Source organism: Neltuma alba, unplaced genomic scaffold (genome assembly GCF_004799145.2).
Source record: "Neltuma alba isolate B1F8T4 unplaced genomic scaffold, ASM479914v2 tig00012465_pilon, whole genome shotgun sequence".
In the NCBI taxonomy this organism is placed as follows: Eukaryota; Viridiplantae; Streptophyta; class Magnoliopsida; order Fabales; family Fabaceae; genus Neltuma; species Neltuma alba.
In genome coordinates, this window is record NW_021636941.1 from 298,829 (window position 1) to 316,512 (window position 17,684).

The 17,684-nt window shown below is 31.7% G+C and overlaps 1 protein-coding gene across 1 annotated transcript; it reads right to left on the minus strand.

The window, feature by feature from the left end:
- Window positions 1-896: 896 nt before the first annotated feature.
- LOC114727340 (transcription factor MYB8) lies at window positions 897-2,539 on the minus strand. Its single transcript, XM_028914040.1, has 3 exons — window positions 2,316-2,539; window positions 1,814-1,943; window positions 897-1,560 (listed from the first exon to the last, which is right to left on the minus strand). Exons 1-3 carry the CDS (start codon window positions 2,512-2,514, stop codon window positions 1,164-1,166), a joined length of 726 nt encoding a protein of 241 aa, XP_028769873.1. The 5' UTR covers window positions 2,515-2,539; the 3' UTR covers window positions 897-1,163.
- Between the last annotated feature and the right edge of the window lie 15,145 nt (window positions 2,540-17,684).

The following is a 17,684-nucleotide window of genomic DNA, read 5'->3' on the forward strand; positions in this document are numbered from 1 at the left end:
AATATTTTTATAACACTCTTTGACTTCACAAGAAACCTGTTTTATCATTTGGCTGGGCTAACGTATGAATTAGGTTATCCATATACATCACATGTGAAGAGAAAGGGACTGTTCGGACCATACACTCTACAAAAGCTAGACTTTTTCATGTTAATTAAGAGCTAACCTTCCTATCCAGGCCACTTATCATATACTAGCGTTGGACAAATTAAATATGATATTAAGGATTGGAGGTAGTATTTTTTTTTTCATTGGAAGGGATAGGCACATGTGACGGATGACCTCATATTCACAAGGGAGCTTACATGCTATTAAATTACAAAGCTATTGCGGTCTGTTTATCATAGGTCCTTTATATATGTTAAAATAATGAATCCAAATAAGCCAAACTTTCTTGTCATATTCTATTTCCGGTCCTTAATATAAAAGTTAGTTAACTGATTTAAGTATATTAAAAAAATTAGTTATATTAGGTATTTGGAATAAATAGGTATTGTCTTTTCTAAAATATCATTACTAATCATGTGTATTAGCTAGAATTACTATTTGACAAAATCTTTAACATATGTAATTATTATAAGGACTAATTTGGAAAAAATAGCTAAATATGAAAAACAAAGTAGACCACAATTTATATTTAAAATTAAATTAAATGTCAAATTAGCTCTCATGTCAACAGCCAGAGTTAGTATATATCTATTCATTCATTACAAGGAAACTAGTAACCACTTTTGCGTGCTCAGTAATGTTCATGATCTTCTTCTGATTTACAAAAGTTTAGACAAAATTAGAGTTAGGACATACAGATCTCAAAATTTTAAGAGCATTTATAATGATATCTACAGAGTACCATGAATAAGGCATTCCCTTTAACAGCGAAACCCATCAACCGACACTTTTTAAGACATCAATATATCATTATCATTGATTGGATCAATCTTTGTTGACTTCCCCACCTAATTCACTTGACAAAACTAACAAACAAGCATCTAAATTTACAAAATACAGGATCTGAATTTTTGCGCTCAACTTTCACAGACACAGACACACATAATAACAATAAAGGTCTATCTATATATTTGAACTTTCAATTACAATTTACAAACTAAACATGACATTAATAATTCCAAGAGTTATATATATATATATATATATATATATAACTAGTTAAATAGAGGAAGGGTTGGAGCTGATTGGCTCTGATCCATGTCCTTAGCAGTATTATTGTTGTGGGATGACTCAGCAGAGTTTGGGTTCGGTGTGCCAGAAGGAAAAGCAATAGTGAGGTCAAGATTCAAGTTGTTGGAAGAATTAGGTTTTTCCTTGAAGGAGTCGGCGGATGTTGCAGCAGCAGAAGAAACAGGTAGGGCATCATCATCTTTATCAACATCAGTACGAGGACGATGAAGAAGAGGAAAGCATTGGTGATGAAGATGAAAAAGCTTATGGTTATCAGGATCTATCCCCATCTTTATCAGCTTCCTGCGGATGTGAGAATTCCAGTAGTTCTTAACCTCATTATCTGTTCTCCCAGGCAACCTTCCAGCTATCAGGGACCACCTAACAGTATATAGTACACAAAAGCTATTAGGAACTTGTTTCTTTAAACTCATATGGACCCACATCTAGTTATATGTGTATGCCAACTAATTAACAGTGATGTATTTGTCAGGAAAATTACTCTTATGGGTAAGATAAGTAAATATGGTAAGATACATATACCAAATGAAATTTATGTTTTATATTAATTTAAGATTTTGTATCGGATTAGAGACTTGTGTGTATTTTTGTGTGTGTGTGTGTGTGTATGTACCGGTTGCCGAGGAGGGCATGGAGCTTGATGATGAGGTCTTCTTCGTCTTGGGCAAAGTTTCCCCGTTTGATATCTGGCTTCAGATAATTTATCCATCTCAACCTGCAACTCTTTCCACAACGATGCAGCCCTGAGATGAATATTACAGGGAAATTAAATATATATATATATATATATATATTTATAGTGATGATTCCTTTGATTTCTCAGTACATAACATGGTGTGTGTTTGTGTAGTAGAATAAGTTCTGAGATTTTAAGGCCAGTATATTAGCAGTTCTTAGATTAGATATCCCCAGAAAAGGAGCTAACTTGAAATATTGTTTCTTTAAAAGGATCTCTCTCTCTCTCTCTCTCTCTCTCTCTCTCTCACACACAGAGTCGAAACCCGCAGGGAGAAATGAAACTTGAGCCATATATAATGCAGAGAAAAAAGAGTGAATGAAAAAATTTGAGAGAAGATGGAGAAAACAAAAGGAAAAAGTATCATATGAGATGAAACCTGCAGCTTTGGGAAGGGAACGCCAGCAACCTTCGCCATGGGTTTGGATGTAATCGATGAGCTTTTGGTCTTCTTGTTTAGACCAAGCTCCTTTGTTGGTGTCTTCTTTGTCACAGCAAGGCTTTCTCATTCCTAATTTTCTATATCTGCAGTTAGCTAGCAACAAGCTTCTCTCTCCCCCTCTCTGTGTTTTTGGCATTCAAGATGTAAACAAAAATAATCCAGAAAACTATGGCTGTGGCTTTAGAGGGAGAGAGAGAGAGAAGGGCATAAGAGGAGGGTAGATATATGCATGTCGGGAAGGGCTTAGAGGGGGTTGGTTGACTTGGACCGGTGGGTTAGCCCGCGTGGGTGCATGCATGGCTTACTCACTGTTCTGGATTTTTTTTTTCAAACTTATTCAAACAAATAATACATTATTCTTCAAATTATATATAATTAGGGTTGTTTTATATCAGGATTATTTGAATAAAGATATCTAGAATATGCCTTAAGTTAATTAAGATTTAATTGGATTTTCTCATTATTAATTATCTTTTTCAGAATTATTATTTATTTTCAATAAAACTAATATGAATAACTCGTCTAAATTATCTGATTATTTTAACCTTTGAAAAATTAGATTAATTAAGGCTTGGGTGATTATTATTTTTCTCCCTCTTTCTCTTCCCCTCCTCCCTCCTTATTTTACATCAGGTTGTGTTGTGACACAAAATGGATTCCTTGTACTTATATATTCATATAACAAAATGTAATTCATAGGCATAGCAATCTATATTTTTTAATCCGTATACTCATATTTTCCCTATTCTTTAATATCTGTCGTGGTATTATATGTAATTATTTCATGATTTTATAATTTTAAAATATTTTGATATTGCAGTGAATGATAAATGAGAAAAAAATTATAATTTATAATGAATTATATGTCGTGGATAAACTCAAGTGAGTAAAATTCAATATCGGAAATTAAAGGATAAGGTGGGCTCTGTACTGCTTGCTTACTGTCAAGTAAATGTCATTTTCAATTTGTGATCTGCCTTTGAGAAAGTGCTTTCATGACATTGAACTTTAGTTACTGGTCAATTTCCATGATTCAATTTCAGGAATAAGAAGGGCTCACAAATTATTTTTCAACGATAAGGGAATGTTAGTTAATTGTAAGTTTTTACGCAAAATTTTGGAGTAAATTAAATTGAGGAAATAATATAATGCTTATTAATATATACTCAGGGCTAAGGTGTATGTATATCGCACTAATTTATACATTTTGAATGATCTGATCATTTATCAAACTTCATAAAAAATATACTCCCGTCCTTAATATAAGACCCATTTAACTAATTTGATTAAATTAAGGAAGTTAGATAAGTTAGTTGATTATAAGAAAAGTGGCACATTTTCCCTAAAATACCATAGTCATCTTTCTTAATACCCCTCATTTCTCTTATACTTAATTATGGTTGAAGGAGTATCCATAGGGGTAATTTAGAGAAAATTGATAAATATGAGAAATGGGTCTTCTATTTAGGATCAAAACTAACTCAAGAATTGGATCCTATATTAAGGACCGGAGGAGTATATTATTTCTGATTTTGTTGATCTGAGAATAAAGTTGGATTTTCATGTTATGTGGGGTATTTATATAATTCTAGAGCTAACAGGAACTTTCCTCTAATAACTTCACCAAACTTTGACTAGGAAACAACTCTTATACAATTTAATTAATTACAATTACTCAAATGTTATTTTCAAGTCCCATTTTATGATATGCTACTTCCGGTCCTTAATATAAAAGTAAAAATTTGGGAAGATTAAGTAAGTTACTAAATTAGTTAATTATAGTATATGTTACGTATTCTTTCTAAAATACTTATATATATATATATATCATTATATTATATCAATTTATAAGTGAGACAAATTAGTTTGAATAAAAATGATAAATATTAACATTTTAAAGTAATTTCGTAACTTTTTTAATCTCTCAAGTTAGTGAACTAGTCTTGTATTAAGAACATGAACCAGTAAATTATAATGTCCAATTTTAGGAAGTTCTTCATCATCACCTTGGGAGCAATTAGGAAATATCCAGCTTTCTAAGTTTGCTATGTGGTTTACAGCCAATAAAATTTATAGATGGTGATAGATTATTATAGAACAGAGAAGCATAGGTTCAGGTATGAATGAGGATACGTCGAAATCTCATTTCCTTAAATTTTTTTCTGGGTATAGGAAAATGATGTTCCGTTGTTTTGTGATCCTAAATTAATGTATGAAAATATCAGAAACAGATAGAAAGGGAAACTTGATATCAGAACCAGCAGTTTCCATCCACCAGCTAGTTGTATCTAAGGATAACAAATTTTATCCTTTCATAATATATGAACAGGTTCATTTTCTTTTTCCTTTTTAATTTCCCACTCCCTCATATCATTTGAAATACATAAGAACTATCCACTTGGAAAAACCAACGCATGAACTACATACAACAATAACAATAATAACATATCTTACTCTCCTTATGCTATATCAATAATAACCAAATATCTAAATAAATTATTAACTAAAAAAATCACATTTAATAACTTTATTAAATGCTCTCTCCGGTCTTCTTTTACATTTTTTCAGAAGACTTTAAACTGTTTGATATACCATCTTCATTGGGGCATCCAATATCAACCTTTTTTTATATAATATCTAAAACACCTCCAACGATTTTTCTTTTCAACCATTTTTCAAACTGCACGCAATAAAAGGTTAAAAAAAAAAAGACGTTCGAAGATGCAGAATGGTCCATATTATTAGCGTTCCAAATCCATCCTACTTGGTGTGTAGCCTAAACCAGATTATTGTTATGGACATTTGAGTCTAGTCCCATGCCTCTTTTAATGCCTTTTTTTTTTTAAATTTATTTTTGGATAAAGATGCATCCAGCACCTGGTCTTCTTTGTGATACATGTATCCTGATTTTATTTTTTTATACATCCAGCATCTTAATCTTAATTTCAGTACATCTAATACCTTAAAGATTAAAATGCTAGATATAACTAAAAAAAAATATATACGTGTTAAATGTACTAAAAAATAAGATTGTCGTACTAGATGTATTATTAAAAAAAATTAGGATTGAGCTCACAGTTTATAGACTAAAAAAAAGATATTTCAAAGTGATCTTGACGTCCAATATTGAGAACCGTGTATATTTATGGGTTCTATATATACATGGATGAACGTGCCCTTTTCTGATTTTACAGATGTTTCGAAAAGATGAAAGATGGCAGCAGAGTAACTGGTCAGCTCCTCTTTTCTTTTACAATTTCCCATGTCACTGTCTTTTTCTCTTTCTCACATTCTCTATCAGATAATCTTACCATCCAGGACGAACACTTTCTTCTTCTGTGGCTTGACCTCTTCTATATTAAGTAAAACGATTATCAATTATTATCAAGTTATTAATTTCACCTGTTCCAAAGTGCCCAGTCTTGATCCTGATGTACGTATAGACATCGATACGTTGCAGAAAAAGTACTGAAAATGGACATGAGCAGTGTTTGTGTGTGTGTGTGTGTGTCTGAGTTCGTAACATGTTACTTTCTTCTGATCTCAAACCAGCTTTTTGACATCAGAAAAGGATGAAATTGAATCCCTCATGGAATTTTTCAGATGACTTATACTATAAATATTTGCCATTGCAGTTACCGAAACTGAGGAAGCACCTGGCTGAGAATCTAACAGACCCTCAAGTATCATTTCATTTCCTAATTCCAGAAATTTATAAATTATTGTGTGTTCAAGATAACTATCATGTTGGTATGGCCATAAGCATGCGGGAAAAAAACAGTTCATTTCTGATTATTTTGTGATGTTAGTGTATCATATATAAAGGCTTAAATGAAGATTATCTTATTTCCTCCATGAAGATCTGGATGACTCAGACCACGTAGTTGGTATTTTATTATTATTTTTTAAAATATGATAATTTGAAATTTAAAATATAAATCCTGCATCTAATATAAAGCGACTAATCTATAAATACTTTTGTAATTACAAGACTTGTCCTTACGTCGATGAATTATAAAAATCTAAATCATTTAGAATTTTTTTCTAGAAAAATATGATAATTTAAATTATAATTAGAATATAAAAATAATGTCATCTAAATCAAACGTAAGTAGTTCAAATTAATAAAATATACTACCTCCAGTTCTTAATATAAAAGTTGGTTTGACTTTCAGCTTGGTCCTGAATATAAGATCCTCAATTCACTTTGTCTCTCATATTGATTTATTTTTTTTTTCAAAGTAGTCCTTATAGTGGTTGCACATGTTAAATATTTCATCAAATAGTAATTCTAACTAATACACTTGATTAGTAAGGATATTTTAAGAAAGACAACTAATTTAACTAATTTTTTCAATCTACTCAAATTAGTTATATATTATAGACAAGAGGTAGTACATACTTAATTTACACGTCTTTATATTGGACCATAAAAAATAATTTGCACGTCATTATAGATGTGCACGAAATCTCAGCTATTATTGTGAGGAAAGTTAGCTCTGGCGAACCGCTATTCAAATAGCATAAGGCGTTAAACGGAAAGATCCAACAATTAATGTGGGTTGCTTAATATAAAATCTAGTTTGTTGGAGGGTGCAAGTGTGATCTTACAGTAAAGATTAGTGATAATATTTTAGTAACTGACTGATTATAATTTTTATTGACTATTACCTCCTGTTGTAATTATAAGATCTTATTTGTAGACTACAAACGATATTTTATAATTAGGACCGGAGGTGGTATTTATTAACAATAATAATGAATCTTTTTTTTTAAAAAAAGTTGATTATTTGACATTGTTATATTAAAATTTGTGTCACTTTTGACTTTTCCAAAATATTTATATTTTAACCGCGATATTAAGTATAGGAAACAAAAACAATAAAAAGATTATGAAATTAGTAAGAACAAATTAATCATGGGCATTAAAACTATATCCCTTAATGAAAATTTCCTAACATATGTAATTACCATATATAAGGATTACTTATGAGCAAAATGAATAAATGTTGAGATAAAGTGGAATCAGATGATCTTATACTATCTCCAATTTTTAATATAAAAACTAATTAACTAATTTGAATAGGTTAAGAAAATTAGTTAAATTAGTTATTTGTATAAATATGAGTTGATTTTTCTAAAACATCATTTTTAATCATGATTACTCTTAGATGGAAATCCTTTGACGTGCGTAATCAATAAGAGTATTTTCGAGAATGAATTACAAATTTGAAAAAACAAAGTAAATTAAAATTTTATATTTAATTAGGACCAAATTTAATTTATAATTAGTTTTTATATTAAGTATCAGAATAATATTTAAAACTAAATAGAACTTCCAGCTAGCTAATAAAAGATAGTTCTTTTGAGCAGCTTGCTATAGGGATACAACAATCTTAATGCATACAGTGAAACGAACCACGCAGTTTCAGGGGGAATGGTTGGTCATATACAGATATTTCATATCATATAACTAACAGTTTTGCTTCGCTTTATGTATCCTTTCACGCTTATCCACCCAAACATATATATCTGTTGATATGGCGTGAGACGAAGAAATTTAGGGAATGGCCAGTGGGGAGGATCATCCGATGAACACGAATGAGCCTTACATTTCCTGACAAGAACATGAACTGCTCCGTACAGTACGTGAAAGGGACAATTCAACCACACAGATGAACATTTAATTCAATTTTTCTGTTTCATTTTTTTAATATTGGACCAATTATATATCGATACTTGGTGATCTTATCTCATAAGTTCCTATGTCCTATGTAGGATGAAGGAACCAATAGTAAAGCCAAATAGCTCCCATATAAAACACACTCAACACTCTTTTCACTTTAAATGTGCGTAAAATAGATGTGACAGTACATTTGTGGAGCCCTTGACAGACACAAACTTGGTTTTTCTGGAAAAAAAAAAAAGAAGAAAAAATTGATTTATTTTGGCTATGTTATGTTTTTTTGGCAACATTTTCCACCACTTAAAAAAAAATACTATTACTTCCTATCCTTAATATAAAGATTAGTTAAAAGAGTTAAATTTACTCCTAAATATATCTACCCTATTTCTTAAATTTGTAATTTTTTAAAAAATCTTTATTGATTATAAGGAGTTCTAACTAAGCAATAATTTCGATACAGATGATTAAAAAAATAATTTAAAAAAATTAACATATATTTATTATAAATAACTAATTTAAATAACTTATTTAATATTATTAAATTAGTTATTTGGCTGTGATATCATATTCCTAGTAAAAAAAAATATTACTTTGTGCCAACCCTTACAAGCAATGAGATAATTATTCAACCAGTGCCTCTGGCGCTTCAATTTTTACTCTATGGTGTTGTGCGTAGCACATAAAGGTGTTAACATTTTTACCTTCATGATGTGATATGAGCTGATAAATATCAATATTCAAATATAAAATATTTGACAAATTGTACCATGTACAGGTCATAAATATTACAAATTTATAATTTATTTTTCAAACTCTGTAAAATGTGAGAAAAAAGCTTCATGGCATAATAAACTTATTTGTCTCAATTTTTATTGGTTTAGTTGTCGTTTCCATCAACACTAATATATAAACACATAATATATAATTTATAAGGAATAATATTATATATAATAATTTATAAATAGTATGGCTCATTTGCATAATTTAGACATATCTAGTTTATTGTGTTTTCTGAAATTAGAATTAAATTCGCCATGAAGTGGTTTAGATGTGGTTAAGCGGGTTTTTGACTTTTTTAAACAAATTCGTTACCTATCAATTGAAAAAGAATAATAGATCGTTAGCAAATAATAATAATAATAATGATAAATCTAATTTGGATTTTTTTTTAAAAAAAAGATCCATTGCTATCCCCACACGTATGTAGCGAGAGAGAGTTGGAGGTGTGCTTCAACACATCCTTTTTAAAGATCTTGTTAATAAAGCTAGATTATTTCTTCGTAGAGATTGGGATGGTAGTTGATCATAGTCATAGAATAGATAACAACGCGGTTGATCACCTGACCAAGTTAGCTCATAAAATAGGAAAAAAAAAAAATTATTGCGTCTTTGATCATATTTCATCATAAGTTGATGAATGAAGACCCGACTGGACAATGATTTGTTTTCCCTTTTGTGATTAATTGATATTCAGTCCTCATTTAAAAGAGAGGGAGAGAGAAAAAGAGGGAGTCTAAATAGGTTGAATTTAGGTGGAATTTTAGCCTACCCAATTTGTTCAAAAACTACAGAAAGTCTGAAACCCAAGATGGGTTTGGCATTAGATTTGACCAAGTTTTTTAATTTTCGTTTAATCAACATGTCAACATTTAACCACAAGTTGGATTAAAAAAAAAATTAGTTTCAATTTCATCAACAAGTATTCATATTTAGCCTGATAATATTTCAAAAAAATTATTTTAATAAGAAAATACTTGTACCTAACAAAAAAAACATGTCAATATTTATAATCAACCTATCATATTTATACTAATAAAAATTATTTTATACAGTGTATGTAAGAAATAATAACCTGATAGAAAGTTCAAAAAGACAGAGGAAAAAAATTCCATCAGAAAAGAGAAGAAAATAACAATAACATCAGAGAGAGAGATGCACGAAGCGCAATATAAGCCTCATTGATGACTTGTGAACAATACATCTTATATATGAAATCGAATACATAGTATAAAATTTATTAAAAAAAGGTCGCTTGTTGTAGATTTAACATTTTATATCGATATTTTAATCAATATGATAAAAGTATAACTTCCTAGAAAGGTCAAAATTTTCATACAAAACTAGCGTGAATCCTACACATTTGACATTTACACAGAACACAAAATGAACTATACCATTCACAATAGTTTTGTAAATAATTCAACTTCTACACTTTATTGCAATTTTATAAAAATATTGATATTGTATCACCAAACAAAAATTGATATTGACTGATATTAGAGATGAGACTGAACCATGCTAGCTTGTAGGGTTACCTTAGAATGTGATCCGATTCTCCAATTTTTAAATCCAGCTTTCATCTATTATCACGTCCATTACACACACCCCTTTACATGGCCGCGATAATGGGGTCAACATGCTGCAATAGTGCAATGTTAGAAGAAACTCATCTCTCCTCTATGACTTCTCTAAATCACAAAATTCTGGTAAAAAAATTATATAAATAGGATAATTTCCAAAATGCCACAAGATTAACAGTCCAAAGCATATAATGGCTAATTATCAAACTAAAATAAAAGAAAAGTAAACCACTTAACATATGCCTATACTTTTTTTTAATTTTTAATTTGGTACTCTTAATCGAATAATTCAATTTTGCTCTATTACTATTGTTAACCCCTGTACAAGGGTAACAGTACTAACAGATCATAGTTACAGGCGTTAGCGGTATTAACAAAGCAAAGTTAAACAATTTAATCAAGGAAAAAAAAAGGTATAAATATCAAATTAGAAATTGAGAGCAAGTATACATACCTGCAAAGTCGTTTTCTCTAGAAAGAATATACAAGTAATGAAAAAACTAATGACCGAATCAAATTTTGGTACTTCTCAACAAAATGCATAGTATTGATCCCAAGTATACTTTTGGTAACTAAGCGTTCCCTCACAGCAATCTTCCCAGTCTTCAACCTTCATTTGTTCATGTTTCTTCCCGTCTCAAACCCCTCAAGCTCCCTCTTCTCTGTCCTTTTGTGAGTAAAATAACAATCCAAAGCTTCAAAATATAATATGAGAAGAGAAAAATTAATGCCATTAATTAATAATAAATATTCACCACCCACAAATATTAGTCCATCAAAGCATGCAACTCATATCTCATAAAGATGTATATTCAAATCTTGGTGTCAATATGAGGAGCTCGTTAATAGACAATCTAGAACGTTCCTGTATATCCTAATTATTTGTGGGGAAATATCAAGAACCACCGACTTACTGCACTTCAATACTAGAAAAACAGTGAACACTCAATTCTACACATGTTGTTCTGTCCCGGGGGGGGGGCCTACATCGTGTTGGGTAGCAGTCTGGATAGATAACTCCTCTAATTTCACTGCAGTCTTGGATCATTCAACTGCTTACATTCGTAACCTAAAAGCTTCAGTAAACGAACTTAAACAATGAGATCAACATCAAAAGGTTCCCTGAATATCACTGTAGGAGCTTTCCTTAGACATAACTGCGTATGCTGTACAAGCTCAGAGAAAGCTGATATTATAGAGCTCAACACAAGAAGTCAAGAAGGTCAAATTATCAGATAGCTTCAGTTTGCCTGGCTGTCTATTGTATGACACATGTTTGCACAATCACAGATCACGATCCTGAATGTAATTTATCCATAACAACAGCACTTCTATTGCCCAAACTCTATTATTACTATAAGCAATATCTGACACACCGCCACAAGCGATGGAATCAAAATGTCAATCACGAAATACCTACATTTTGATAATCTGCCAAACAAAACAGACGTTTTGGGAATTAAAGAACTATTGCAGGTCCCAAGTGCGTGTGAAGTTCCATTCCCTAATTTCATAGCTTCCTAGCAACATCACTAGCAAAATTCCAAGATAAATCGTTCAAAAGTGGCTTCCCTAGCAGCATATACAAGATGCCCAAACTAACAATATACCATAACAAGGTCAGGGGAGCATAATATCGTCCTACCAGCTAACAGAATCGTCTCACAGTGACAATCTTCTTTTTTATCCACAAAACCAAAGGCAAAAAGATTGCCACTCCTGTTGTGGTTAGTTATCACTCGAGTGTTGCCATGTCCTATAATACAACTCAACAAAAAAAGCATGCCAAATTTTTCCCCAGCATTAATTCTAAAGTCAAGCTCCAACTTGTATACCCTAGATGTTTGGCCTAATTCGATGAAAGACAAATATCTCATGCATTTCATCATACTTCTGAACAATTCGTTATTTTTACAAGCTTCACATCAATGCACACGTCCGAGAATTATCAAAGAGCTAATATAAAGGAAGAAAACCACTCCAATAATTACAAGGACAAACAAGACAATCAGCTCCCCTGCAAAGTTTCATTTCAACTAAAGGGTCTCAACAATTATGCTGAAACATTTACAAAGCATGGTGGCAGAACAATCGCGGTACCGTTCTCATCAGTGAAACATAACAGGGCAACATAAATCCAGACAACGTATGCATTTCACAGACACTAGCCAGACATCTCAATAAAACAGTGAATCGTAAAAAGAGGTAGCTTCTTCATTATCAAAGATTAATAAATTGTTCTTTTGGCAAGTTTTCCATTAATTAAATAATGTATTAAAAAATAAAAATTGTGACATACTCATGAACCTCAAGCTTGGGTCGTTCTTCTTTGGAGCCATTTGTGATTTAAGCCTGGATATGATCAACCTTTCCCTTACACTGCCCCATAACTGAAGACATCCTTCCAAGAAAATAGTAAACCGTGATACACTTGTGAAAGATCAGTCCAGGCAGCTAGCAAGTTGGATCACCCCTTAAAACGTAAAGGCAAAGCTGAAATTGAATGAATCTGGAAAGATTATTCCCATTTCCCACATTAAGTAACTGCGTTCACAAGAATCCGTCTTTCCAGATCTTGGAAAGATCAGTTGCCCCGACCTATATACATAGTGCGTATGAAGAGTTCATACTTAAAAAGGTACAGTTTACATAAATTCTGAAGGCGAATTGGCATCAGGTTTAACATTTTCACCCAATCCGTCTGTATGCTGCAAATTCTGCAATACTTGAGGAGGCAAGGCCCCCAATCCACCACCTAATGCATCACTTGCTGAACCAAAAAATTGACAAATAAGTCGAGCCGTGATTCCAAGAATCTGCATTTGGTTCTGACACGCATCAGCATGCATCTGCATCATCTGCTTTTCATGTTCAACTTGCAAAGCTACCATCCTCTCCCTCCACTCCATCTCCTCTTCCTCCATCTTCTCCTCCATCCTCTTCCTCCATTTTCGCTCTTCGTTCAGTTCTCGTTCTAACCTTACCCTTTTCTCAAACTCCTTTCGTGCCCAGGTCAATTGTCTCTCTTCCAATTCCAATTCTCTATTCTCCAACCATTCCTCCCTCTCACTCCTTCGTTTCTCCTTTCTGAACTCAGCTTCTTTCCTCTTGGCTTCCCTCTCCAACTCTACCTTCTCTTTTCGAAACTCCCTTTCCCTTCTCCTCTCCTCTCTCTTCATCATCGCATCCCTCAATTCCAAACCTGTGCACCTATGGAACCCAATCTCCTGTACACACCAAAACCCCTCTTCAGCATCTTCACCGGAGGAAGACCCACTTCAGCAATTTCCTTCTCACCCCGAAACTCACCCTCACTTCCCACACCTTCTTCACCCACGTCATCCACATCAGTATTATCATCATCACCAGCACCTTCCGCCTCATCTTCTTCCTCCTCTGAATCATAGGCATCGATCCCGAAATCTAAATCTCCGCAATCCCCAAAAACGTCAATATTATCGGTCATCCGTTTCCCCCTAGGATCAAGCTCCACATCGCCGAAAACCTCCTTGTATTTCAGGAAATTCTCCCAGTGGTTCTCTCCGTCTTTCCAATTGAACTCGTCCTTGGAGACTCGGATTTTCTGCTTGACGCCCAAGTACTGATGGCGCATGTTCTGGACCTTGATGGATACGTCGCGCCATGACCACTTGAAAGGGAAGGTGCCAGGGTCTTGAAGATGGTGGACGGAGTTGACATGATCAGCAACGGGCTTGAACTTCTTCTCGCGGGTCCTGAGCTTAGCTAAGGCACCTGAGTTGAGCAGCTCCGAGTATTTCGAGAGCAGAGTCTGCTCTTCGAGTTCGGACCATTTCTTTCGCTTCATTGCTGAGTGAGTGAGGGAACGACGATTTAGGTGGCGATGCGTGTCCCTCTGTCTGATGTCTGCCTCAAATCGAAGACTTCAAGAAGGCTGAAGGGCCTGCTTGAACGGGAAAATCACAAATTAGGACCACATAAAGATGTTAATGATAATCAATCCCAGAATTTTTTTAAAAAAAAATTCAGAAAGGACTTTTTTATATGGATTTTCTTTTTTTGAAAAGTTAGTGAATAAAAATGCCTTTTCGACCATCAAAAGTTAATCTAATTGATAAAAAATCAACTCATAATTCATAAAATCATAAGTTTGAATTTCATTGTCAATGTGATTTTATTAGTGGACGATTTGTAAGTATTTCTATAACTCTTCTGAGCTTGAAAGCACATTCTAACTCTAATGAACTCCCAATACTTAATTCATTTAAATTTTGGATGCAAGGGTCTAAGGTTCTTGAATTATCAAAAAATTTTGTTTTTGGTTAGAAATTTTTTACTAAATTATTATCTTTTGGTGTATTATTAAAAAAAAAAACTAACTTTAGATATACTGAATAAATGTCAGAAAATCCCCCCATTCTCCAACACAATCCTTCCGTGTTTAATTTAAGTTTCTCCCAATTTTTTTTTTCATAGTCTTAAGCAAGTTAACCATAAATCTCTATTATGGAACCATTTTGATTTTTGTCTTCCTATTTTTGAAAAGGATAACATGTTTCTTAGCTTGTATTGAGATTTGAGAACCATTTTTAACCGCGTTTTTTCAATTAAAAACATTAAACCAATGTTTGGTAATGTTGGCCAATCTCCTTGCTCCTTAAGTTTGCATTCCTTTCCCAAAATATGATAGTGGAAATATATTTGATAGCTAGTGTTTTTTCATCATAGATGTTAGTAAGAATTAACACAGAAATATCTTTATTAAAAAAAAAAGAATGTACAAAGAAATATGGCCGGTTGTTATGCTGATCCTCGCCTGGGCTTCTTCTAAGCCTGTCTTTTTGGGTTTTGCTGTTAGTGGTTTTTTTAATTCTTGTTTGGGTTGTTTGTTTATTTTGGTTCTAGTTGGACTCTGGCTTCTCAGTTGGGCTCTCATCTAGGCCCCACTTGAGAAGCTTTCTATGTAGCGTTTTCTCTTTTGATCATCTGCTGTACAACTCCCCGCGATTGCACATGATTATTACCATTTTATCAAAGTATATTTTTTTAATATATAAAAATTAGTGGTATTAAATTTTAGATAATAAATATTATTTCATTTTTACCGAAAATAAATATTAGGAAAAATTAGGGAAAAAAAAGAAAAATCCTCTATTAAAAAACCGTGAAGAATGATATGAATTAGAGTATTCCCGGGGGTATTCTATATGTGTCCATAATTTTCATAATAATAATTTTTTACGTATAGAAAATTATCAATTTTTTACTGATAAAATTTTTAATGAGGATTTTTTAAAATTTCCCCTAATATGATTACATGAACACATAATGATAGTAGTTTTTTTTTTGCCATCTATAGTGAATATATAGAATTTTTGTTTTTATTATTGTAGTATTTTGCTAATTTTTTATTTATTATAAAAGGTTAATATAATTTTTATCCTTCAAGTTTGTTCTCATTATGGTTTTGATCTTTCAAATTTTAAATAATAGGTATTGGTCCCTTAAGGAGTAAAATAGTCCAAATTTTTATTAGATTATAAGGATTAATACTTTAAATGAAAAGAAATTTAAGAAAGCAAAATCTATGGTTTGAAACTTAAGGGACTAAAACCAAAATATCAACAAACTTGAAAGATCAGAATTTGTACTAATTCTATCATAAAAGAAAATTAATACAGATTCTATCCTAATGTTACTCCCTACCAAACATAGTTTTAAAGTCTTAATTCCACTTTTACTACTTATCTCAATCACAATCTCATCCCAGTTTCAATCCATCAAAATTCATTGCCTCGTATCTTCGTATCTATTAGTGATGTACACATCAAAAATCCAAATTTCCTCTCTGTTGTTAGCCAATCCTCACAAATAACTTAAATCTTTAATACGTGTTTCTGATTAAGCTTTCGGAGTAATTTTAGTTTGATATTGCTGGAAATTTATTGTATGTATGGGCGAAGATGGTTCACGGTTGATCTTCTTTTGGCAATATTCCATTTTTTTCTATTGTCCATCCTAGACCAACAAATTTACTGATAAGTGACATCTCACCCTAAATCTTATTACTTTTGATTCTTAATATAAGATTTTTTTTTTTGATCTTACATATATAAGACCTCAATTCACTTTGTCTATGCATTCATTTTTTTCTAAGATAGTTATTCTAGTAATAGTAGTTCTAGCAACAAATTCGATTAGCAAAGATATTTTAGGAAAGATAACATATGTTCATTACGAATGACTAACTTAGTTTATTTTCTTAATCTACTCAAATTAGTCAACTAGCTCTTATATTTAGGACCGGAGGTAGTATTTTAAAACGAATAAATATGTTTAATTTTTTTAATTAAACTACATAAAAACTTCACTGATTCACCGGGGGCTCCAAATGCACAAAAAGACATGAACTTATAATTAAATTAGATGCAAAGGCAATACAAATTAACATAAAATAATTTTATAATTGGTTGCTTAACCAGCTTTTCAGTTGCATGCATGATTTATGATGGCAATGAGTTTCGTGCTTCATATAATAATACAGCAACAATAATACAAAATTAATCGTGTTTATAGTAGAATATATAATTGTTTGCAAAAAGTTAACTCTAAAGCCTGCGTGGTTTTTATAAATGTGAAATGATGTAAATACTTTTAGGTAAAGATGTAATTTTAGTACTGGTGGTCTTATTTCTATGGTGCACTCAATACTCTAATTTTTTAAACATATAATTTTACTTAAATTGCACCAAAATAGAAAGACTGCAGGTAAAATTGTACCAATTAAAAATCAGAGTGCTAGATGTACTTGAAAAATAAAATTAAGGATAAAATTATATCTTTACCTTATATTTTTTTGCCTGAGTCGTAAAAATTATACGTGTGAGGACATGAGCGTAAATTACTCTGGATGAAATAAAACAATTCTGTTTGATATCATGCAAGAGAATTGGGATCACAATTCTTTTTGTGCGTCTGATTAGATGGAAATAATGTGAAAATAAAATGGAAAAATGATCAAATGACCATAATATCTCCGTCCATAAGGAAATTAGTTATTACTATTGACAGTTTATATCCTGAACTCAATCCCGAAAAAAGATAATAATATCTCTAATACAAAGATGAATGAAAAATCTATCATTATCGTTTTTTTAATTAGTGAAAAACATTTTTCTGATACTTAATAAAATGATGAGTTTTTAGATAAACTAGATTGTGCTAGAAGTTATAATAATATATTTCTACTTTTATTGTCTATTTTCTTGAAGTTAATTTTAA